Source organism: Falco cherrug, chromosome 9, assembly GCF_023634085.1.
Source record: "Falco cherrug isolate bFalChe1 chromosome 9, bFalChe1.pri, whole genome shotgun sequence".
Lineage (NCBI taxonomy): Eukaryota > Metazoa > Chordata > Aves > Falconiformes > Falconidae > Falco > Falco cherrug.
In genome coordinates, this window is record NC_073705.1 from 38,525,391 (window position 1) to 38,550,960 (window position 25,570).

Sequence of the window (25,570 nt, forward strand, 5' to 3'; positions counted from 1 at the left end):
TTTGGCTGCAAAAGAAGCCAAGGGAAACTTGCTCCAATGGAGATATCTAAAGTTAGATGAGAGGAATCTATCACTGGGGTATATGCAATCAGCGCAGTAGGTGTGGTGGCATTCATTCCAAAAGGTACCTTCCCCCTTATTACCATGCCTTGCCAAACCCAAGTCAGCAGGACAGATTCTGCTATGCCCGGACCATTTGCCAAAGGCTCAGTCATCACATTTGTTTGGGGGGGTGTCATCCCCACCCATTAGCAGGGATTCTTAGAATCTCTTAGAAACTGAGCAAACATTTTACTTTAGATGGCATCCCTTAACAAACAGCTGCCAGCTATTGGCTTTTGAGATAGATATATGCTGCTTTATTGATTCTCTGAAATTTGAGGGAAGTAAGACAATACACAAAAGCTGATCATCAGGATCATTTCAGCATGAGCATAACTGGAGAGTCTGTCTCTCCTTTGGTCTTGGCTCTGTCCCCTCTGTTTGCACTCACTCGCTGTTCCACAGTTTGCGTAGCTTTGTAGTTTATGGTTGATTAATTCACGTCTTAAGAAAGATCTCCACTAAGGCTATTCATGCAATGGGAGGGTTCAGGCTGTCTTTCTCCCAGGCCCATTCCCCAGTGTCCAGTAATACCGCTCAGCTGATGCCTTTCCCTTATAACAGGCACCAAGCAGGACTCTGTCCTCTATCTGGCCGTTTATTTTCATAGACCTGGGGGTAACAGTATTTTTGAGACTTCTGTCCCTCTGCCAAATGGGTTGAAAATTGCCACTTAGTTTCGTCATTACTGGGGCTGGCTGGCAAACAGCAGATGGCATGATTGCCTTAGGATAGTAACCTAAAAACAATCCCCAAATGGAAAGACGACATTTAGGTGAATTTATGGTTTATTATTATTTGCATGAGCTGTCATTTACAAAAGACAGAAACTACGTAGTAAACAGGTATTTTTATAAAAGGAAGAAGAAAATATGTACATCAAACGTAACAAATGCAGATTGTACTGGAATATATACGGCACTCAAGTTAAAATAGAAACCTCACTAAAAACATTGACACAAAGGAGTAAAGATTCAAGTCAAGGCATGGGGAATTCATCAGACTCCTCTCAGAAAACGATGGGATGACATTTCAAATATGGTATCATGTTTACCATTGCAACAAACAGCCAGCCCAAGACATTTTTACATTTTTCATTACTTCTTGCCTGTTTTTTTTTTAGACCTCTGGTTTTCCAAAAGTCCATTCCCCAAACTAACTTCCTTCTGGAATCTCTCATCTTTATTCCCGTAATGATGTAGTGAATAGGCCACGATATTCAAAACTGCAATATCCAGCTCTTGCATAGCAGTTTTCATCATAATATAAAATATTGTCTTTATCTGATGAATGGATACTGGGTGATTAAACATACAAAATTTCCATCTTTTACAAGAAGGTAGAAATGCTTTAAAAGGCACTATAATTAAGCAGCAGCTTACTTTTACAAAACTGAACTTTATATTCTACTGAGCAGTGATTCAGTTCTTTAAGTGTACACCCCTAGTTTCAAGGAGAGGGGTGATCTCATTGAAATCACTGGATTAGTCAATGGACACAGGAAATAAGTAACCGAGGCACAAGTTTTGCTCCAACATAAAAATTCATAAGCTATTTTTCATTCATACAGATGGAAATCATTTAACTGAGTCCCTTTCCTCATACATGTTAAGTGCTTGATTCTTTAGTGTCTTTTCAATTTTTATCACACTGAGAAAAGATTTGGTTAAAACCTTAATAGTGGAAAAAATATAAAGAAAAGCAAAATAATTACAATATTTCCATTCTGTTATGAACCGTAAACTCCGTATGGCACAGCTATCTACTTTTCTAAAATATGGCTAGAAATAGTCAACATAGATTTTAGAATTTCCAGAAGTGAAAGACAAAAGAAATCAATGTTATATTTTCAAGTAAGAAGTGGAAAATAAAAAGCAAATGCTCATTTTGGCTGAAGAAGCGCCTACTGAGGTTGAGAAACTTGTGGGAAAGAACAGCCCTTTGTTCTCTTCATTCTAGCAATTATTTAATGTGGAATTTTCTTGAAGGCCGAAAAATTCTAAGTAGCTAAACTATGTCAAAAGGAGTTGAAATAATGTCTTAGAATCAGCACAATGACAGTAATATTTACTGGTAACACAAAAGTATATTACAGCACTTACATTAATGAATGCCAAGTAACTGGATATTTACTATACAGGCTGAAAAGTTCAATATAAAAAAAAGGTGTAAAAAGTGTATTCAGATTTAAACATCTCAATCAGTGTTTTATAAGAGTTACGCAGAAACAATGCCCTGTCAAGATCTACTCACAACTCATCACTTTACTACAGGTATATTAAGTATTGTACATTCTATGCCACCAAAGGAAAAAAGAAAGAAACAATGAAAAAAAAAAAAAAAAGAAAGTAAAATCTTTCCTGTAAAATTCAAGGAAAACGGATATGTAACAGCAACACATTGCTTCAGAAATCATTCTCCTGCAGGGATTAGGTCATTAATGTTTGACTGATGCTGGCTGATGAGCGGATCTCTGACAGAAAGTATCCCTGTATCAAAGAATTTGGTGTCCAGATCTTATTAAGATGAGAAACAGGGGCAGTGCCAATGATGCAAGCATTCCAGCTGTGGGGAAAGCACCTCAGTAAGGGGGTTCGCTGTTGCTCCGAGGACTCTGAACACTAAGGGAGTATCTATTTGACACCACACAGCTTTCTTGGTAGAGCTGACTCATCTGGATGGGGACGCTCTCCTGCCCACCTCGCAAGCCAGGGCATCGAGAGCAATGCCTCCACCCGGCATGGCGTGGGGCTGGGGAGATATGCTCCACTGCGGGTTGCAGGCTGCAGCCCGGCACGTTGCATTGGCACTGCATTCCAGATCAAAGGTGTGGCTTTTAAGCAAATTTCTTGGTCGTGCCCATACACTGTGCTTTGGCTCACAGCACAAAACACTCTGAATATACCAGCTGGGCTCCTTCTGGATGGTTCTACACCTGGGTCAGGGCAACCCCCACTATCAATAGAGTCTGGCCAGAAAATGGACTGAGAGCAGCCCTGAGGAGAAGGACTTGGGGGTGTTGGTTGACCAGAAGCTCAGCAAGACCCAGCAATGTGCCCTTTCAGCCCAGAAAGCCAACCACATCCTGGGCTGCATCAAAAGCAGCGTGGCCAGCAGGCCCAGGGAGGCGATTCTCCCCCTCTGCTCTGCTCTGGTGAGACCCCACCTGGGGTACCGAGTCCAGCTCCGGGCCCCCAGCGCAAGGAGGACACGGACCTGTTGGAGCGAGTCCAGAGGAGGCTGTGAAGATGATCAGGGGGCTGGAGCACCTCTCCTGTGAGGACAGGCTGAGGGAGTTGGGGTTGTTCAGCCTGGGGAAGGGAAGGTGCCAGGGACACCTTACAGCGACCTTTCAGTATTTAAAGGGGGCTTATAAGAAAGATGGGGACAGACTTTTTAGTAGGGCCTGTAGCAACAGGACAAGGGGTAACGGTTTTAAACTGAAAGAGGGTAGAGTCAGATGAGTTAGTAGGAAGGAATTCTGTACTGCGAGGGTGGTGAGGCACTGGCACAGGCTGCCCAGAGAAGCTGTGGATGCCCCATCCCTGGAAGTTGAAGACCAGGCTGGATGGGGCTTTGAGCAACCTGGTCTATCTAGTGGGAGGTGTCCCTGCCCATGGCAGGGGGGTTGGAACTAGATGTTCTTTAAGGTCCCTTCCAACCCAAACCATGCTATGGTTCTATGAAACTGGACCAGAAGGCAAACTCCAGAAGCACATCTCATGTATCCAAACCACTAATGACAGTGGTTAGTCTGTCATTAACCACTAGGCCAGACTAGAGCAGTCAAAAATTAAGCCTCCTGAAACAAGGTAGTTCTTTGGCAGGACCCGTTTTGTTCTTCAGACCTACTCTTCTCACACTGCACCAGCAGGTGCTGTAGAGATGGCCTGTAACTTGGATACTGCAAGTTGTACTGCTGAAGAGCCCACGACATCTGCAAGATTTTCGCCGTAAGTCAGAAACTCCCTCCCATTACTGTGCTGTTCAACATCTGGAGTCAATTTTACATCATTAAAAACTCTGAGAACGTTGCAGAGTCAGGCCATTTCACCCTGCATTAAGGGGATGCTCTCAGTCCTCCTTTTATCGGGGTGGAGGGGAACACTGCACTGACGATGTCCTGCCCCAATTTACCCTATCTTTAAATTTAAAATGGTGAGGGACAAGGAGGAATAATAGAGAAATGCTGTTTGGTTAGAGATGTGGAAAGAGCAGCGGAGGGCAAGCGCTGCTGCAGCTGAGGAGGAGCCTGGATCAGGGCCCTGAAGGCCTCTGCTGTGGTGGTTTGTGCTTCTGCTCCACCTCCTTCCTCCACGCTGGCTTGGGCCCAGGCCCACGGCTGGGCACGCTCCTGCGGCCGCGCCAGCGTTCCCTTCTGCGCCCCTGCCTTAGCGAGGGGCTGCTTTTCCAGGCAGGCCAGTTCTCAGCGGGGGCATTCCGTGACCACGCAGGCGCAGCCAAGGGAATGGTAATGGAGAAGGTAATGGCTGAATGGCCAGGCACCAGGCACAGGGCAGGGGTCTGCTTACGGTGGCCTGTGCAGTCTCGCTGCCAAATGGCCATTTCTCCTTTTCATTTGCACGGTACTGCTGCAGAAAAGGCTGTGGGATTTAAGATCACGTGCTCCCTTTGGAAGGCTCCCCAAAAGGGTGAAACTGCTTGGTCTGTGGCACTGCTGGTGGTGTGCTGCATCAGGGTACAAGCAAGTCTTTGCAGGAGAGTAGAAGGGAAGATTTACTGAAGCAATACTTTGAAACACTACTGTAAAAAAACAAACCAATGGAATTATCATAAAATGGAATTTCGCCCCCCAGCAAACCCCTGCCAGAGACAATGGACTGACAGCGTGCAATGGAAAGCAAGAATGCAAGTTCCACTCCACAAGTTTCACAACCAGTCCTCTCATACCTACCATTAATATGTCTAACCTCCTAAACTTTTGCGACAGCAGTTCAAAGTCATGTTTTGCAGAAAAAAAAAAAAAGTTCAGCAGGTTTTTCTTTTAAAAAAATTCTGCAATATTCTGACTAATTTTGGAGTCTGTGTAAAAAGAACAGATTTATTTAATAACTTCAAAAAGCAAACAAAATTGTAAGAAAGCTGCAAATCTAAAGTGGTCTTGCTGCCTAACATTTTAAACAATAGAAGCTTTACAGTCAACTCCAAAAAATATCAACAAACATCTACAATCTTAATTCATGTTTTGCTGTGATGTTTTCATCAGATCAAAATGTTTGACAAAGAAGGGGTACTAGAAGGGAGTAGGTATAGATAATAAAAGTTAGTAGAAAAATGATCAGAAAATTTTCTGAAAATGCAGAAAAAGTAGCCATTTTGTCTGGGACAAAAACAGGGGAAGGGGGGGCGGGAACCCCAAACCAAAAAAGTATAAGAGAAGGGGAGACCCTCATCCAGCGAAGCATTGGCACGCAGGCTCAGCGTGAAGCAAAGCCTAAAGATAGGCTGGAACACAAGCGCATTGCTGGATTTAGAGGGAGGAAAACACTTACAAGAGACAACAATACTTTAGTAGGTACCTACCAAGAGCTTGCTGTTTTCAAGAAAACGTGTTTCCTCTAATTGTTGCTTCAGAGTTTTCTAGCTAAGCCTGAGATTTTGGGCTGTAGAATGCTGCTGAAAAGGACACAGTGACTCTTGCCAGACTAATTGCTTTACAACAGACCACCTAAGATTGGAAGAGACTGTTTGCAATCAACTGGTCCCTAACATAGCCCTTTTGAATTCTGCAAATGTAAATGGAGTTTTTGGAGAGACCGTTTTGTCTGGGAGAGGTCACTGGCACCTGGTCCCTCAGCGTGGCCTGTGTGGATATGTTTATCTCCACTAAAAACTGCTTTGCCTATGGAAAGCACCATTTTACTACTGAACTTGGGGAGAAAAAAACATGACAGGAATGTCCTTAGGACATTTTGGGTGAGGAACTTGAACAAACTTATTCAAAAGCCCATTAAAAATACTCCTAGAAGAAAACAAGAGCAAACAAATCGACCCCAAAAATCATCAGTAAGAAGAAAAGGATAATAACGTTATCAAACTATATATATAATTGTTTTCATTAAAAAAGAAGGAAAAAAGCACACCTACCGCCTGCAGTTCTGGTCAGGTTCTCCCTCCTCCCCCCACAAAAGTAGTAAAAATGAAAAATACAAATAAAATAAATTAACCCTTTCATCACCCTGGTTCCTAACTGAAACAATTTCTTCCCCTATTACTGTAGTTACTGCATACATCTGTTAGAAGTCTTGAGAAAAAAAACAACCACAAACCACCCTGCAATTCTTCAGGTGAAACTTAAAGTAGAATTTTTTTCCCCGGCTCTTTGTAATCCTGGAATTATTTGACCAGTAGACTTTCCCTGCACTAGTATGAGGATATGGGTGCCAGGTACCGGCATCTTTATGGGATGGTCAGGATTATTCCAACAGCATTGACAAAGGGCATTTGAGTGAAGGTTATTGCCTTCCTGGGACTTGCTCTGGTTTAAAAGACATCACTTCGAACTTCACGTCAGCGCTTTCTCTCTGAACTCCAGTGTTAATTGCTTATCATTTGGTTCTGTCTAATGATTTGGATAATATAATTCATCAACTCTAATAATAATGGCCCTGACTCACAGGCGTACTTAAATATGCAAATAGCATCATTAGGCCAATGGGAACCACACACTCAAGGTTGAATACATGGTTTAGTACCTGGGCAAATGAGTTCCCCAGTGCACTCAAGGAAGTAGAAAAGTTATGAGTCATGGTCACAAGATACATACTTAATCATTAATTTTAGGGGTTTTTTTAAATAAATTGCAAGAGCCACAGTGGAAAGACACTGTAGCTTACATGTGAACAGAACTGAACCCTTTAGCAATGAGAGCAGAGTAAGGAGTGCATTCAGGCAGCTGGGAAACATCCCCTGCACCCCTCAGCGCTTTGCTAAATCTTTATTTCCCTTCAGTGAATGCATTAAAACATGTAACAGTGGAATTTAACCCTCATGATCCTTATTTTCCCTCTGGAAGTACATCTGTTGAGAGGTACCCACAAAAGGGCCTTATTGGGCCAGTAGAATAACATTTCTGCAGGGCTCCAGACAAAATACATCCAGCGTGCGCGGTGGAGACCAAAGCAGAAATACAGGAAGCAAAGGAATTACTCAGTGAAACCAGATTTTTTCCCACACTCCACATTTTCCTCCTCTGACAAGATATTTCACGCCTTCAAAACCCAGCAGGATTTTCCCTTTTCAGCAAAAAGGCGCCATCAATTCTTTACAATTTAAACAGGAGAAGAAAGTTTGTGATGAAAAGGTTAAGGATGGAATCATAATTATATAGGTGGAAGTTTGTCATCTGGTAACCAGAAACGGTAGCAAAAAGTTTTATCACGTCCTCTCTGAGCAGCGCTCTGAACTGAACGTGGTGGGTTTCACCAATTTTTCTAAAGAAATTGTTCAAGAAGGATTTCTTTCTTGGATCAAAGGATCCCCCCACAGAAACATTGTCTAGTCTTGCACTCATTTATACAGCAGCTGCTGGAAAATGAGCCTAATTCTTCATCTGAAGAGTCTGACCACAATAATAGAATGAAGTGAAAATGACCAAAGAAAAAGAATATAAATGGTGTCATTTTCAAACCCTGCCACTGGCCTCTTGGGGAAGACAGAAAGCAAAGCAGAAAGCTCTGGCACACTGAGCCCCTGCAGCCCCAGCAGGCAGCATCTGGGCAGATTCCTGGTGTGCAGTTGAAGAACTCTTCCCAAGCTCCAGGGACAGAACTTGCAAAGCATCTCCAAGCAAATCTTCAGGAAGGTCCTCCTTCTCCTTTCATTCTGCTGTCATTTCCCAAGCTTCTCCACCCTCAGGTTTGTCTCACTTTTTGGCTATCAGCCAAGGAGTTTGACCCTTGAAGGGGCAGACAAACAGTTTCACTTGACGATGGCCAGGCATTAACAGATACCAATGGCAACAGCAACCGAGTTACAGGTTTTAGTAGGGATGGACTCTGAAACTAAACTGTCAGGTTCAGGGTGCAAACTCAGCTTCTACCATTTGGTTTTTTCTTGAAATGCAAGGTGCAACGCTCTTTGGGAAGAGCGGCTTATCAGTGAAGTTTCATGGATTCGCAGGTCTCTGGTTTAGCCCCAGTGGCTGACGAGGTTGTGTCAGTATCAGGGGCTGCAGTAACGGCAATCTGAAATGGTTACCTAAGCTACCTGAGTTAATAAACCAAACAGGCTGTGGTCTGCAGCAACCACAGGGAGCATTAGTCACCATTTCCAACCTTCAATGACAGGTGAATGGGTATCGTACACATGCTTTTTCCCTAGAGCTACGTCAGCTGTCTCATCTTCTGTACAACTGCTGCAGATAATCTGGGGTCCTGTCCCTCTCCCTGCGTGTATGCTGTGCGAGGTGCTGTGCTTTTGTGGCAGTCAGCCGCTACAGCTGCTCAAGACTTGATGCCCAGAGGCAAAACTTACAGAGAAGCACTGTGGGATTGCCAAAACACCCAGGCACCCTTTGTCAGTGTTGACTGTCACAGGCTGAGCTCACAAAAGTATTTAGGTGTGCCACTCCTTAGGTGCCTGCTTCCTAGGGCAACCTGTGTGACTTAGCTACCTCAGCACCCTTGAGAATCAGGTCTAAGAGCAGAGTTTTCTTCACAGCTGAGGTCTAACTATCCCTTTTGCCAAGATGCAAAAGGAGCTGCTGGTTTACAAGTAAAAGCAAAAATGAAACAAATTTTCAAGTCAGTAGACTCTCCTCTGATATACCATTCCCAGAAAGGTTTTAAAATGCTTTTTGCTGAATTAAGTTCAGTGTTTTAAGGGTATGCCAAAGGAAGCACCATCAGAAGGTGATGAATTCTGCTGCCCACAAAAAGCACCTGTAGAGCCCAGCAGCTAACCTGAAGCTAAACCAATGCTATAAACAGTGTTCTGAGACAACAAAGAAGAAAAAGGTAATAGGGGTGAAAGCATGTGTTAATGCTCCGTGTGTGAGCATCTGTGTTTTGCTGGCAGAAAGCAGCCGAGTCCTAAGGAAGCTGTGGCACCATGTCTTTTGTGGTTTTGCACTGGAGTAAGTCAGGTGCATCACCACTGTAACAGTAGAATTACACTGAGTAGCCGGAAGTAAAGAAAACCAAGCCTCTTCTGCTCATACTAGCCCTCCTGTCCTGCCTCTTTACTGACACCAGTGAGGTACTTTCAAGAGTTCTGGCAATTGCATTTCAAGGCCCCCCTATGCCTCCGGCAAAAGCTTTCTCTCTCACAAATACATCGGTTGAAAACCAGCCCAAGAAATAAGCCAGATGCAGTATCATCTCAAGCTACCCTTTAGTAGCTGTGTCACAACAAGGCAACAGAGGATGCTTCAATCATTTTTAGATCACACAAACCCAAGCAAAGACAATCCCATGCGGTGCAATCACAAATAACAGTTACAAAACAAACCCACACAGACACCAAAGTGAACAGGGAGCATTGGCAGGTTTTTCTGAGGATCTGTAAGTTTCTAAGGATTAAACACAGCCAGCATTTTTGAAAGGGACCAAAGCACTGAAATTACCTACCTTGTGAGCCGAGCACTACAAGACCAGAGCAGAAATTCACTGCTGCTACTACTACTACTATAACCTCCCCAAACCAATATGCCATCAGCATACCTGGTTGGGTCTTTAGTAACTATCTTGTGTTTAGCAGGTGTGCAATTAAAACACCAGAGTTGTGTGGCACTCGTTTAAATAAGTGGTGCTGTTCCAATTAGCTAAGCTTCACAGCTGCAAAGCCTTGTAACTGAGCTGGGTCTTATGTTAATGAGATAGATTACTGAGAAAACAAACAAGGATCCCTCACTGCTCTGTAGTTCGTTTTCTTTCTGTGTCATTTAGGCTCTAGTACCCCAAGCATCTCATGAAAACATCATGCATGGAAAAGTTTAATCCAAAGGACAATGCTGGCGTGAGAAGAAATAGTTGTAAATGCCATGAATTGGTTTAGGTTGAAAGTTTGCAAGGAGTTTACTAACTGCAAGAGCAATCTGAGTCAGCACCAGCCCGTGGGATGGGGGGACAAGGGACACGGGGGGGGTAGAACCCTCGCTGTTTTTTGGATGAAGTCCAACAAATTTCTGAAAGGGTGAGGTGGCAAATGGATTGCAACAGTCGGGATGGGCTTGGTTCCTTGGGCAGTCCCTGGCAGGCCTTTTCCTATGCGTGCAAGAGAAGCGCATCTCCTACTCTGTCGTTTTGCTCTGACAGTGCTAAAACACCGTATGGAACTGGTTGGAACCCCTCCTAATTAATAGTTTGTAAACAGATGAATAGTTGAGTATAGGGGTTGAACAGCTGCGTATAGGAGGTGGTTGTAGTGGTGACCACTTCAGCTGGCACAGCTGTAGCCAGGAGAAGCTGCTGCGAACACAGCCCATGATCCATACGTAGGGCACCGCGGGAGGGGGTGCTGGGCCCCGTCGGCAGCGGCTCTGTTATGCCAAGAGCAGGGCTTCAGCAGGCCAGTCTAATGAACTGCCGCTTCTGTTTCTCCTTCGGCATCTTTAAATACTGATAACTTCTCTCCACCCACTTCAAAACTTCTGGGTTGCAAACTGCCTTCCCCCCTTGCGTGAAGGACCAAGGAAAGTGGATGTGTTTTAGGGGAAAGATTTAGGCTTCCAGTCCTTTGCTTATTTTCAAAGGCAGGTATATTGTGATCTTCACTTTAGTCCTAGGGTATAATTTTTCTTGATGGGTAGTTTAGACTTGAGACCTTAATAAAGGTAGGTCAAGAAGGATAATTAAGATGTACATATGCAAATTAAGATGACACAGCAAATTTGAATGCGACCTTAACATTTTAAAAAGCCATGTGGATTGATTTCTTTAATACACATTCATTAAGATATCATCAAGGTATTCTGCTGTATGCAGTTTTAAATGAGGCTTTAATTAAGCAACCTGCAGGCCTACAATTTAGACACGTTAGAATTTCTTGCTGACCAGGACTCGTTGCCATGAAGGTTGTTCTAGGTAAGTAACTGCTCATGGGAGGTGCGAGAGACTAAGAGCTTCTCCTTGTACAAGCTAACTCCACAGCTCCTGGAGGAGGTGGTACCGTTCCTGCATGGCCCAGGAGCTGGCGGGAGGCCATGCTTGGCTGGCTGAATATGATCAAGAAACAGACCTTGTCTGATAACTATTAATCACGGAATCTCTACGCTCCCAGCATACAGTGGCTACTGCGAGGTTTTTCAGCAACACCTTAATTTAATCACAACAAAATTCTTAATGTTTCGCTTTAATAAAAAATACATAATAATTTGAAGTATTTTTGAACGATTCCAGCTTGAAAAATGAAAATTACCTTTAAATCTATACAGGGTAGTTCCTTTGGGCACTTTTAATACAATAATTTATTAAGTTCCTATATTCATCATGTGTGCACAAATCTCATGTAAATATTACAGCTGTACTCCATGACAAAACAAGCATAATGCAGACAAAGAATTATACAGAGAACTGACAAACAGGGAAGAAGGAAGATCTAGTATTTTCTGTACAAAAAATATGCAGCTTTTTGATAATTTGTAAAAATGCATAACTTTTGGCATTTCAGAGAAGAACACTGTATAAAAATAAATATTCTATGTACAGTAACACACACAGGCCAGTCCAGGGTTAGAATCATCACTGCAAAAGAAAACATAAACGAGTGTTAGTGACAATTCACTAACAAATGTTAGTGACAGCTCAGGAGGGGAAAGGCCACTTCATGGGATAGAAGGACAGCGGGACAGTGTTAGGGAAGCTGGCTCTGGAGTCTCCAGGAGGAAAAGAAATGGTGCTGGATCTCAGCAGAGATCCTTTTCACTTCCCTGGGCAGGGAGGACGGGAGGTTCAATCCAGGCTGACTCTCTGCCTCCACTTTCTTCCTACCACTGTGGCTTGAGTACTTGGCATTAACGCACGCAGCAGGTGCGGAAGGTGGGCTAGACCCTGAGGAGTGGCAGAGGAGTCTGAGGGAACTTCAGAAGGGGACCCCTGAGGCAGCTGAACCATCAGAAGCAAAGGGAGGGTAGAGGGGACAGGTACTTGCACCTTCCTTTCAGTGCTAGCCCCGAACTGAGCTAGCAAGCCCATTCCCTCCCGTTCTCTCGCGGCGGGAGCACTGCGGGGCCCGGTGCCGAAAGCCCGGCGGGGACGTGCAGGAGCACAGAGCCGCAGCTCAGTCGTTCTGCTGAAAGCGAGCCATGACCCTCTGCCAGCTCCCACCAGCCTCCCGTGGCACCAGGGCTACCTGGGGCATGCCAGCTCCCAGCCTCTGCTGAGTCAACTAGCCAGAAATCTAATCTGTACGCAATTATTACTGCTCTTCAAGGCCAGGCAGCTCAAAGGACACAAATTATCTCCTTTTATCCCATAAATATACAAACAAGGAAGAGTTTTGCTTGCTGCTTTTCAGGGGTATGGTCCTGGAAATCCCATGCATGCCTCCACACCTCTTTTGCTTTTAGCCAGACTCATTGACAAACATTAGCAGGACCTGTAGTACTGCCAGCTCGGCACGGTCACAACATTTCCAGGATTGTTTTACCTTATTCCAGCAGCCTTGAACTGGAAGGCCATCTTCTCCCTGCAAAAAAGACAGGTGAAATAGCAGTTTAGAACACAGAAAAAAGTTCAGAGATCGACGAAAGAAGGTGTGGGTTAAGTATTACAGCTGCAACAAACAGTCTGAACCAGGGCTGGAGGAATATTCCTGAAAGATATTCCTCACCCCTTTGGAGTGACCCAGACTACTGGCTGACATAACCAGTGTAGCTTGAAGCAAGGGCTGAGACTGAGGAGGGGGTTGGCCCGCAGGCTACGCAAGGAACTTAATGTACGTGAGGTCCATAGGCTCATCCTTGTTCTTCGCTGAGGAAGGTGGGAGCACAGGAGGTCCCATTCAGCCAGAAAAATACCGCAGGCAGATGGCAGTGAGTGGAGAGCATGAGATGGCTGGTCTGTGTCCTCAGGCTTGACTCCGTAACGCTGAGGTTGTAAGCAAACCCCAGAGGCAGCAATAATCTTGGGTCCTGATGAGGGTCTGGAAAAAACTCCATTTCCTTTCTGCCCTGTTTTTAAAGGGTTTGCTTTATCATGTGAGAGATTGCCCAGCTGTCCCCTCCTGCCTCTGAGAAAATCCTGCCCCAGGAAAATTAGAAAGGCAAGTGGCTAGGCAGACCCTGTGCTGGTGGAGGATGTCTCAGCTGACTCCCTGAGGGGGAGCTTTTGCCTCAATAAAGTCAGTTGAGGTTTCCGCGAGAATTCCCTGGCACTTCTATAACCCTGACGTCTTGGGCTACACATCCCAAAATGGGAGTGTCGTTTTTAATTTTGTTTAAATTTTAGTAACGTTGAAGAAGGTTCGCTACTTTAAGGGTTGTACTACTAAAAGACTGAGACTATATGGCTGGGAAATGCTTTTGTGAATTACTGCCATTACTTTCATCTCAGTGCAGCCCAATTTGATGTGAGAATACATGATCAGGTGCTCTTCAGCAGGAGATGTAAGGAGATACACCTCTGACATAAGAAGTCAAATACTTCTGCTGTGTGTCTGTGTCAGATTTGTGGGCTATTGCTGTTCCTCAGGAGAACTCAAGACCAGGGAGTGAAATTGTACAACGCACAGTGCAGGCACGTTTCTGTAGTCAAATGACCCAGTTCTCACTTCTTCAAGTACTGCGTGAGAAATCTGCAGTGCATGTCATCCCATTTGAGAAGGGGAAAGGAAAAAAAAAAACCAAACAGAAAAGCAAATGCACAGTAGTATATTGAGAAATAAACTATTTAAAGGACATGCACTTTCAAGGGACCAATGAACTGAATGTTGCCATGATGCTACAACCATATTGCTTTTCAAACACATTTTTTTGGACTGTGGTCTCCTTGTGCTATTTCCTTCCCCCCATTATGTGGAAATACTAAATTGCGGGTTAATTACTGGGTAAATTGTGGCGTTCCCATTGGTACACTGGTGGTGGTAGGAATGACTGGTGTAGTGCATTGCAGGAGGAGATAGGAAGTTAGGTGTATGAAGGAATGGGAGGCCAGGGATCACAGCTTACGGATCAAAGGAAGACCAGGGTCACAAGGAAGTGTTTGTTGCAGGCGACTTTGCTGAGAACGGAAATGCGACATGCTTATTAGTACCAAGTATCTCCTTCCACATATCTCAGATGCGTAAAGCATTAGTTCACAGCCTCCATGGATTACACACATGAATGTGTCAGCTGGATGCTAGGCTTTTAACCTAGTTGGATCAAAAAACATGCTTATTCACGTTCCCAAGCTAGCTTGCATGCCAGAACACTATATATAAAAAAATAACGGCATCTGTATTTCATCAGATTTTTTGGCAAGTTTCCCTTAACAAAAATAGGGATGAAAAGAAGTATACATTCTAACATGGCCATGCAGGGTAAATCCCAACTGAGAGGAGAGACAAGAAAAGAAAGGTAGTCTGCCAGGGCACTGCTAGAATCTTTGCACCTGTGAAATTAGGTGCCTTGTTCAGCTCACTCCATAGAAACCTGGCTGTTTTCAGTGCAAGGCAAAACACATGGCTCAGTGTTTTTTCACCATTGTGGACTGCTCTGGGAAGGTGTGATTTCACCTGTGGGACTGGCAGAAGAGTTTCTTTCTATTACCTGACATTTACGGGGCAGCAACTGAGACTTTACAAGCGGTCACTGTTGCAGTTGCTGCCCTAAAGGGACACTGGCAGCACCCAAAGGAGGGAATGTTGGAAGGAAGACCATTAGCTCTTCACAAAGGTCAAATACTAAAGGCTTTTAATGGCAATTTCAGGGCTAGTTTGCTCAGGAGACTAAGAAAACCTCCCAAACTAAGTGTGGCTTTTTTCTTTGGCATTTTTCCACCTATTTGAACTGATTGATATCCCATCCCTTGTAAATGGCATCAAACATCTTTAAGTAAGCATAAAGCTTGGAATGACCATGCTCAGGCAAATCTAGTCATGTCAAGCAGGGACTAGAAGGTCAGAGAAGTACAAGTTTCAAAGTATTACGGAGTTGTTGAGACTGCTGTAGGGAGCAAAAACCTCCCGATTGCCGCATCTCCAGAAAATCTCAGAATAAATTGATAGATCAGTGTTGTTTAATGGGATACTTAGAAATCAGTTGAGATTAAGCATTACTGAATACCTCTGTCCTACAGTAGTTGGGTTAGACGAGGCACTAATACAATAATCATCCTTTAATACTTGAATAAGGTGGATATTGGGAAACAGGCGATTCCAAATTCAAGTTTCTTCGATGCTATGGGTACCATTTGTACTTCTGGGGAGAGTCACAAATAGGAACTATCTAGCAGGAATCAAGCATTCAGTTAATACATTTCGCATGGGCTCGCTAACAGGGTAACTCTCTTTTTTCAGTCATGTTAATGTACAGGGTGATTGAGGTAATACCAAGCAGCGTCAGGCTGTGCTAGCCACGTACAAGCTCTTAGAGTTAATGAAGGACATGAGCATTAGAGCTCCTTGCTAGAAAGCCAAGGCAGTGCAGAGGCAGGTCTTCATACGTTAGTCTACTGAAAGCTGTCAGTTTGCAGGCAAAGGAAGAATTAAAGCAGCTGTAAATAAATCCTCATTCCCACTGCATTTTCCCTCGTGCCACAAAGTAATGCTGGCAGCAGCTGTGAGTCTCAGCATGAAGGGAAGGGCCTGTTTCCGACAACAGCAGCGTGAGGAAGGTGGGATGGAGATAGGTAAGGAAGGAATTGCCAGGTGTTTCTAGGGCATGCATCTATTTGAAAGTATCAGAAAATAACAACCAAGATAGAAAAAGCAAACGAGCATGCAGGAAAGGGAAGGTACGCCATACCAATGGGCATGGGGCATCCAGGCCGTCCAGCCCAGGTAACCCCGGCTCACCCTTCTCGCCTTTAAAACCTCGGAGACCCTGTTTATGAAATCAACCACTATCGTTATTTCAGTTAATGCCAGTTACCTCCATGTCACGGGAGGAGAGGCCGAGTCCCCCACTGGGATTATCACAGGGCACTCTGCTGCATACCCATCATACAGATGGCCCGTGTTTTCCGTCTTAGTTTTGCCTGTGTAATCAGTAGTAGCAGTTTCCTTTCTGTTGTCTGCGAGTCAGGAGAGACTTCTCTGAGCTAAATCTGAGAAGGACGAGAATGGTGTTTCCTCTGTCCTGAAATCATCCGTTCTTCCTGTCCTCACTAGGAAACTCAGCAGCTGGATTTCTGGATGGATGATCCACAAGTACTCTGGGATTTATGGCAGTACTGCAGATTTTTGGCAGTTTGCCGTAGTGTATGAGTTTAGATGAAAATGTACACAAATTCCTATATTTATTCATTTGTCTACATTTATAGACAGTATCTTTTGACAGAAACATATCCCTTATGAAATAAGTGAGATTTGTTTTCCCTCTGGGTAATGCAGCTCGAGTGCCCTGTGTTGCTCTCAGGCGATCACATCAGCTGGCTGTTATTCCAAGGCAAGAAAAATAGCATTCAGGTTTTGCCGTTACGTAGACATGATGACATTAAACACCTCCAGAGAAGAGCCACAACCAGCAGCAGAGGAGACACAGGGCTCTATCCACAAAGGAGAAAGCCCTGGGCTCCCAGCACATAGGACACCCCATGTACCCCAAACCTTTGTGAGCTCCGGAAGAGGAAGGAATATAAGCATGGTCACTCAACAGCCTGATTGCTCAAAGGACCAGTGGTTCCCCATCATGATGGCAGCTTTGCCATTGATAGCAGTGGGAACCAGGCTGGGCCTCACCTGAGTGTTGTACTTTTGCAAGACCATTATTTATGTTTTCCTTCTTTCTTCCCCATCAACAAATCTTAAAACAATACATTTGATGAAACAGAACATACCAACGGACAGGGTGCATCTAATCCAGGCGCTCCTTGGTCTCCCTTATCCCCTTTAGACCCTCTAGAGCCTTTCTTGCCCCTCTCCCCCTGTAAATAATAGTTTAGTCCAAGAAAAAAAGAATACACAAAAGCTTTAGGATCATCCATTTCAAACAAATGTCAGCGATAGTTTTAAAAAAGGATAAACATTTAGGAAACATTTGAAAAGAAGAGAAATCTCCCTTTGAGACATTGAGTGGAAAACAACATATGGAGCTACTAACCATTACTTAGCTGCATAAACACATGGGCCATTGCTAAAGTCCCACACTGGTAGACTGTAAGGGCTCTGCATCAAAGGGATTACTAGCGCCTCTGAACTTTATGGGCAGGCCTGCAAGGAGCACTACTCCTCCTCCATCAGCACCATCACTATGAGATGACTTCTCTGGACTTCCTACACCTTCAGTACAGTATACATTTGGAGAGAGAGGCACCCACTGAGAACTGGCTGGCCCTAGACACACAGGGTCCCTCCTCTGCCACAGGAACTCTTGGGGAAGCTGCCTCCGATGACCAGACCTGCAGCAGACCCCAGGCAGCCTCTCCTGCTGTGGTAGGAAGGCACTGCCGGCACAGATGCCCTCTGTTGATTGTACTTTTCTCACCACTCTGAATTCTCATTCTCAAAAAAATTCTCACTCATGGGAAAAGGTTAAACTGTTTAATGAACACTGCTTGCCACCATGAGTTGCTAGCATTTCCTTAAAAGCTGGGGTTTTTTTGGGTTTTTTTGGTTTGTTTTTTTTTTTGTAGGGGGATGGGGTGTGTGAAGGGGGGGTTTAGGGATTTTGAGAGGTTTTTATTTTATTTTTTTAAGATGTACAATTACTTCTACATCTCACAGCAGCAAAGCTTTAACTTGAATGAGCGTGTTTGCCCGAATCTTACAGTCATTTGTGCACTGGGGTGCGTCAACAATGCTAAATAGAGAAGAGCCAGAGAATGAAGCATGTACTCGGCCCGGACAATCTGCACAGCCTGCTTGTCATTTGGGGCGCTCTGAGTAGTGCTCCCCCAGACAAACCTGTTAGACAAGGGGCTGACTAGCCCTAAGCAGCACAGCCACAGGGCAGCGGCTGCCCCTGGCCCTCTGCTCTGGCAGCACAGACGTACCCCAGGGCGGTATGATTCTTACAGCAGTTTGATACTGCAATTTTTCCGCAGGCTCCATGTTGAGTTACTCCAGAGCCAGGGCAGAGAGGACACAGTTTAACAAATCATAACCAAAAAGGAGGCCTACTCTCTTGAGGAGGGGCAGCATTAGGTCAATGAAAGCCAGCCACGCCACGAATGGGGCTGGTGGAATGCCTAGATGCCCTGTTGGCTCTCCCTACCCAGGGAGGATACATCCCTCCTGTAGCCGGTCAGCCAAGGCAGGGCATAGCATGGGTGTTTGCCAGTTTTCTCTATACCAAATCTTTCTGTATAACAGAGGAAATTCTCACAGCTGCTAAGCATAAAACAGGAAAAGGAGTTTTTGCACAGGGAGTTGCATTTAGGGTCCTTGTGGGGAGTGTTAAAGGAATTAAGGGATAAAATCAGACAGCACAGGTTGCTGTTTCTTCTTAGTAAAAAAAAATAAAAAGAAAATGTTAAACCCAAAGCTGGCAAGAGAAATGGATGGGAGAGGAGAGGTAATGAGAAGTCACCCAGAACCAAGCACTGGAACAGAGAGGATAATCCAGGAAAATGAGGCATGGGTTGCTCTGGAGGAAGGAGGAAGGAACCGGGAAGAAAGGCAGAAGAGGAGGCAGGGATAAAGGGGACAAAGGTGGACCTGTAGGAGTGAGGAAGACGCACATACACACAGGAAAAAAAAACCACAGGCATTAAAATAACAGTGAAAAGATCAGCCTGGTAGCAAAAATCAGGGTTTATACTTTTTCAGCTGGGTTACTTGAAAGGCCATCTGTTCCCATTGCTACCTAGTGCCACAATACTCTCTCTACCTGTCCCCAGGTGCAGCTATGCTGACCTCCCCCTCAAAAAAGGGCAGCAGAAGCATTTCTGGGATTTCAAACCACTGCTCTGCATCAAGTAATAGAAAGGATTTTGGCAAAGTATTTGGGAGCTTAACAAAGCGGATCCTCATTTTTAATGTGCTCAGCACTGAAAACCTTCACACTGAAGCGCTGTGCTTACTGCTGCTGTCTGAAAGGAAGAGCTGCATTTCAAATGGACACATCTCCCACCTCCACAGAGGCCAGTGTTGTATCCCAGCCCCTGTGGAACAGGGCAGAAGTGGGGTGTTGCCTTCTCTTTTTGACTTCACAGCTTTCTTCTTGTTCATTTGCAAGTCTCCTGACTGAACTGCTGCTATAGTTTTGCCAGCAGTTGGGAGAGACTGTCCCACACTTTTGAGGAGGTTCTGGTGTGGAAGCCATGTGTCCCACTGTAGGGGAGACCCGGTGTTTAGGCTGCAGAGCAAATCCTGGAGAACCAGCACTGTGTCCAGTTCTGCTAAATGGTACTTGTCAGATCTCTCTGATGACTTCAAAGGGATGGAGGCATTCAGACAAAACAGCAGTGTAAAGGGGACTCACCAAAACCATGCTGTTTAGCTCTAAGCAGTAGTGACCTGCTCACAATTTTTGAAGAGGGGAAGCCCCTGTACAAGGACTCAGTGGGAAAAGTGGTATTTTCTAGGATACTACCTGCAAAGATATTGCGCTTGCCCTTTTACAGTCTCAAGTTTCTCACACTTCTCATTTCAAAATATTGGCTACAGTGATGCAAAGTGCATGCATGCTTCAAGGGGCCAACAAAACTTCCCACTCATGCTTTCCAATTCATCGTCTACAAGGAAGTGCAGTTTCATTTTTCCTTTGTTTTCATGTGAAAGCTCAGTGAAAGCCTATCTACAGCTAATAAGGGATCCTTCTTTTAAAGGAGATGCCCAGTTTTACAACCAACTGAAAAAGTCTAGGAATTCTGTTAAAGTATTTTTTGTTTAGAAGCCGCACAAACAAAATAAAACACATCTTAGTGAAGGGGAAGTTAAGAAGCAAAGCCAGAAATGCAGTGATTAAAAAAGGGGAGAACTTCAGAGCTCCCATGAAACGTGGACCTTTCTCCCCTAGTTTAAGATGCCAGTTGGCTACTGCTTTCCAAAATTGCCCATTCTGTGCAGAGTAAGCTCAGAAATACATTGCAGATAAAGGACAGAGAACACTCACTATTGTATCAAAAGCAAATTCATATAATGAAATCACCACACAGGCACATGCACTGTAAAACTTTACATTTTCAGATAAACTTAGGTGATACCAGAGTCTTATGAAGAGAATGTATGTGCGAGTACATGCATAAAGACATACAAATCTGTGCTATGTTGAACTACTTGACGTATTTATAAAACTATAATCTTACAAAGTCTAATCCAGAAGACATTTATATTTCTAACTATAAATTATATTCAACTATAGCTCTCAACTGTTTTTATCAAAAAGATTCAGAGCCTTAACAGGCAAGAAATTCCTTACATTGTGGAAAACCTGATGAAAAAGCAAGGATTTTCTCAACATGCACTTTTTAGTAACGTTTATTTTTCTGTAACACAGGTGGTATGACAGAAAAGCAGCCATTCATGTTATTGGTTTTGACCCAAATCTTCACCATCACATCCATTCAGGACAATGCCTGAGGAGGCTTCGTGTCTGATTCTTTAAGATAGGTGAATTTAATTTATTTTTTCCAAATTTCCATCTGCCAAATTCTCTGGAGGATCATTTGCTAGAGGGCAACCTTCTTTTTTTCATGTTTCAGAGGGAATTTAGAAGTAACGTAATAAGATTTGCTGGCTCTCCTCAGTTAATTCTTATGGGAATCGCTACACACACCAGTAAATAGATACTCAGGATTTCCTAAAGCATATCATGTTAGCCTAACTCTACTACACCTGAAGTCCCATGCTTCAGTGAGAAGAGAGCTGTGACAGCAATGAACACATTAGAAAATCCCTCCTATAGTTTTCATTTATACAAGCTACAGGTATCACCTGCTAAAATACAAGTTTGTAAAGTTACTTATATGAAGGTCAAGCAGGCAGAATTACATGCTAGCTACTTAAGGTTGCTCAGGAGTTAACCGGTCTTTCACTGTGTGAAGACATTAGTAACTAAATGCAAGAAGTTTGCCTGGTAACTTACCCGGATACCTTTGTCACCAGGTAGACCTTGTAAACCCTGAAATACATCAACACAAAAAGAAATATTTTAAAATAAGTAGGCCCCATTGTATTCCCACTCAAAAAGAAGAATGTGTGCCCAGTTGTTTGCTTTTACCATTTGTACCAATTGCTGTATGGTTAAAAAAAAAAAAACCAAAACCAAACAAACAAAAAAAAAAACCACCCCGACAAAAAATTTTCCAGCAGACAACCTCCTTTTCACCTCCATTAGACCACCCAGGTTGTAACACCACTTCTACTACTCTAAGGGTTCTTCAGATAAAATACGAACTAGCTCAAAGAATGCAGCCCCTGAAAAAACCAGCAAACACAACAAAGCAGCTCCATGATTACATAACACTACAGTTCCAACATGGGCCCCGTTTTGCAAAAAATAGTCCCAAACAGTGGAAGTAACCTCACTGAAGGCAGCTTTTGTCACTGCAATGACAAGACAGGCCCTCCCAGACAGGTGGGAGGCAGGCACCCAAGCTGTGGAAAGGGAAACAGAGCAGATGTGCTCAAAAGCAGCTCTTTGGGCTAAGACAACATGTCCTGGGAGTCCTGTGCAGCTTCTTTTGGCAGTTTGAGGACCAAGGCGAATTAGTTTGCCTTCAACTTCATCCTCCTCGTTCTGAATCATTGCTCTGAAGCTACCAAGCTCTTTCTGTTGCTCTCATAGTGTAAATAGGTTTGCAACTTTGGTTTTTTATCACCTAACGTAGCTGAAACTGCAAATGCTGTATTACAGCAGCACCTTAAGCTATCAACCACAGCAAGGGAAGAGGCACTGTAGGTAAAAAATCCCTGGTACTTCCATACTTACAGGAAGCCCTGCTGGCCCCATTGGTCCGACAGCTCCAGGATCTCCTTTACTGCCCTGAAATGAAGACAAGAGAGTAGAAAGTCTTACATTCCTATTCAGTACAAACAGGCAGCACAGCAGTGCCTATAACAGCACTATAGAAGAAAAGTAAAGGACCCCTTTCAAAGCACCTGAAAACCCTGAGGATGAGATACTCAAAATTCAAAGAGGCCCAGCTGAGGGTCTTACATGCACGAGGAGAGAGCGGTTCCAGCTCTAGAAAAACGTAGAGCTTCACCATCACAGAGACTTGCGGTATCTTCAAAGAAATTACAGAGCATTGGTCCGTTCTGAAGAAAACTCACCCTTTCTCCTTTTGGTCCTGCTGGTCCCGAAACCCCAATTGGTCCTGGAGTACCCTGTAGTTGTAGGAAGGAAAACACATCAGGATATTTTTATTCCAGGGCCTCATTAAAGGCAGGAGACACTGCTGCTCCTTTAGGAAAAAGCACAGCTGGGAAGGACAGTCTGGTGGTGGAAGGCATCTAGCACCACTACAGCTTTCAGTGTTGGTGGCGATGGATTTGAAGTAGCTGTTACAGGCAATTTGAAGAACATGGGAACTACTGTTACATTAGATCACACCAGCACCATTTTACAAAGCCTTATTTTTAATTTTGAAGCTCTCTCTTGACAATTGTTACAGCAGGCATTGCTACCAGTTCCACAGGAGGGATTTTTTTTCTCTCTCATTTTCTATCAGACAAGGCTGAAAGCTGTAGCAGAATAAAGGTCATTTAGATATATGATAATAAATTTTCTTTTCTTTTTCTTTATTTCCTTATTTTCTCTTCCCCGCCCCCCCCCCCCCCCCCCCCCCCGCCCCGAAGTCAGTTGAGTTGAGCAAAAATGAAAGAGGTCTGTTACTTGGTGGCAGGCAGCCAGTCAATCATGCAAGTTTAAAAACAACATGCTGCAGAGGTGAATGCAGATGTGTACCTACACAGATGCAAATGAAGGGCTATCATTCAGTCCCAGTCCCTCTGTTCCCTTTTTGCCATTTATGTCACTCCACCAGGCTCCCAATCATGCTAACAGGAAAACACAGTCTTTTTGCCAACCCTCTGACACAGGGGCCATCTCCCACTAGCATACCAAACTTACTTTCCAGTGCTGCTGAGACTTGCTTGGGCTTTGGGAAATTAACCGAAGATTATCTTTAATGCCGGCAACAGAGCAGTTAGGCAATAGTCCTTCTGGCTAGGCACTTTCAATTCAGCATAGACTCCTTGAACTTGTTGTGGAGTATTCCCACTGGAAGGTCTCTTACAACTCTCCCAGACCACATTCTACAGTCTAGATAAAGGATAGCTTTCTAATCTGCGGTGTGCAGTACGCCCACCTAACTACATAGTATAGACAGGTGTTTACCTTCCTAACCCTGTATCACATGCTTTTAGATCAGCAAGAACTTTGCTAACCGTGTAGGTATCGAGCCACAATTCCTTCATGGAACCTCGACGAAAGGATACCTTTGAGGCTCATTACCTGCCTTCTAGGAAGACCAAAGGAAGACGCTTCCAGAACAGGGACACCTTTCTACAGCCTTATGGAAAAGGTCTTGCACTTTTTAGTGTGAGCTTGTAATCCTTAGGCACTAAAGTAACCCCTCCAAAGTGAGCAGGATGACTCATGTGGATCAGGAGAGCTTTTCAGACAAGTTAAGATCTGCAGAATGTAAGCGGAGAAGTAGCTCGTGCAACACAACTTCAATGTAGTGAAGGAAGTGAGAAAATCAGGTTCTCCCTAGGGTCATGCACAGGAGTTCACATCACAGAAATCTCAATTGCCTGCACATATGCATTATTTTAAGATCATTGAGATCTCGCCACCACATTTATAAAGTTAAATCTACAGTTTCCCGAAACAAGTGACTATATAAGCTGCCATTCAGATTCTGTTCAGAAGTTAGAGCAGCTGAATTGTTTCCAGTTATGCTGAGAAGGAGAAATTGCTTTTTCTTTTTAAATAGTCAAATGGATTGTACATGAGCGATGTGTGATTTCCCAAGAGGGATTAAAAAATATTTGGCCCTTTAACAGCCAAGAATAGCATTCTGTTACCCAACAACAGCAGAATGGCTTGCAGAACCAGGTTAGCGTTACTTGTCTCACTCTGAATTTGACAGACTGAGAAACTTAGGCACAAGGAGTTTGTTTCCTTCACATCTCACAGTGAGTTAGCAGCAAGAAGTGGGGCTCTTGCATCTTCCCGCTCCACTATTAGATGTTGCTGCCTCTCAGAGGTATATATTAAACTGGAACACACCCCACCACTGGCACCCCCAGGCAGCTGGGACTAAGCAAAGCATGTGTGGAGTTGCTGAAGTTGCATGGCATTCTGCTGCTGAGAGGCGAAGGGCTAGTCCTGCTTGCAGGCGGCCTTTTAGATGCAACTTCTTGCGGTGAGCTGCTTACCAGGCTATGGAGAGGTACCTGTAAGCATACCTGCAACTCACAGCGATGCAGCCTGAAGTGCCACGTGTGAAAACAAAGCACAAAGCTTTTTGCTCACAGGACAAGACACACAGTCATTATTATGCCTAAGGCAAAACTGAAGAACAACTGTCCCTACAAGATGGCAAGCAAGGCTACCGTGGAGAAAGACAGGATGGAGACCCCTCACAATAAAGAGGACAGGAGAACAGAGCAACATGGAACCATGCAGAGGTTTCATTCATCTTGTTATTGAGATAAAGTGGAACAAGTAGCCTGTGATCCCAGGATCCAGACAGACTGTAGTATCAAAAAAGACAAGCATGTGACAGCACTTCTCAGTCTAAGTTTAACCCCCCTCCCAAGCCTGCTTTGGGAGAAAAGAAGGTTATTCCTGGTGTAAACGAGACTCTGGTGGAAGAGACGAGACAAATCACGATACTGGGGAGGAGGAACGTAGGGTAATGGAGAAATGGAACTCACCGGTGGTCCAGGCCTGCCGTCTAAACCTGAAGCACCCTGAACAGACGGGGGAGGGTTAACAAAAACAAGGCAAGAGGAGAGGGGAGGAGGGTGAGGGGGAAAGGAGAGGGGAGGGGAGAGGTGAGTGAAGCAGTGACTTGAGACAAACATATGCTTGCAATAAACAAAAATTAAGATCTCAAGGACAGGTGATGGTACTTACAGGCAAACCAACAAAAACATAGAAACACTGAATACATATAATGTTGACCTGCAACTTTTAGATCCCTTTGAGAATGCAAATTTCCCTCTCTATGTGCCACCAAGAAAACCCCTGAGGAAGAAGCTGTTCTGTGACAGGTGGTGAAAAGGACAATGTGACAGTGGAGTTGAAACTTGCATTGCCTTTGCAGCAGACTAGGCAACACAGATGAGACACAAGGCTCAGAGGACCAGAGGCCTGTGGTTACAGAGGCATTTACAAGCAGAACAGAGCCATCGGTCCTACCAAGAAACCCAAGTCCTGTAGGACTTCCACGCTTAGCTCCAGGCTTGC

General features: G+C 44.3%; 1 protein-coding gene across 1 annotated transcript in view; it reads right to left on the reverse strand.

Annotated features, from left to right (window-relative positions):
* Positions 1-11,364: 11,364 nt before the first annotated feature.
* Positions 11,365-25,570, reverse strand: part of COL13A1 (collagen type XIII alpha 1 chain) — a 61,061-nt gene continuing 46,855 nt past the window's right edge. The window contains exons 36-42 of the mRNA XM_055720871.1: positions 25,036-25,071; positions 22,423-22,476; positions 22,079-22,132; positions 21,233-21,268; positions 17,043-17,129; positions 12,712-12,750; positions 11,365-11,807 (exon numbers count right to left, since the gene is read on the reverse strand). Of these exons, the coding sequence (XP_055576846.1) occupies positions 11,805-11,807; positions 12,712-12,750; positions 17,043-17,129; positions 21,233-21,268; positions 22,079-22,132; positions 22,423-22,476; positions 25,036-25,071 (309 nt within the window). The 3' untranslated portion in view covers positions 11,365-11,804. The remainder of the gene's footprint in view (positions 11,808-12,711; positions 12,751-17,042; positions 17,130-21,232; positions 21,269-22,078; positions 22,133-22,422; positions 22,477-25,035; positions 25,072-25,570) is intronic.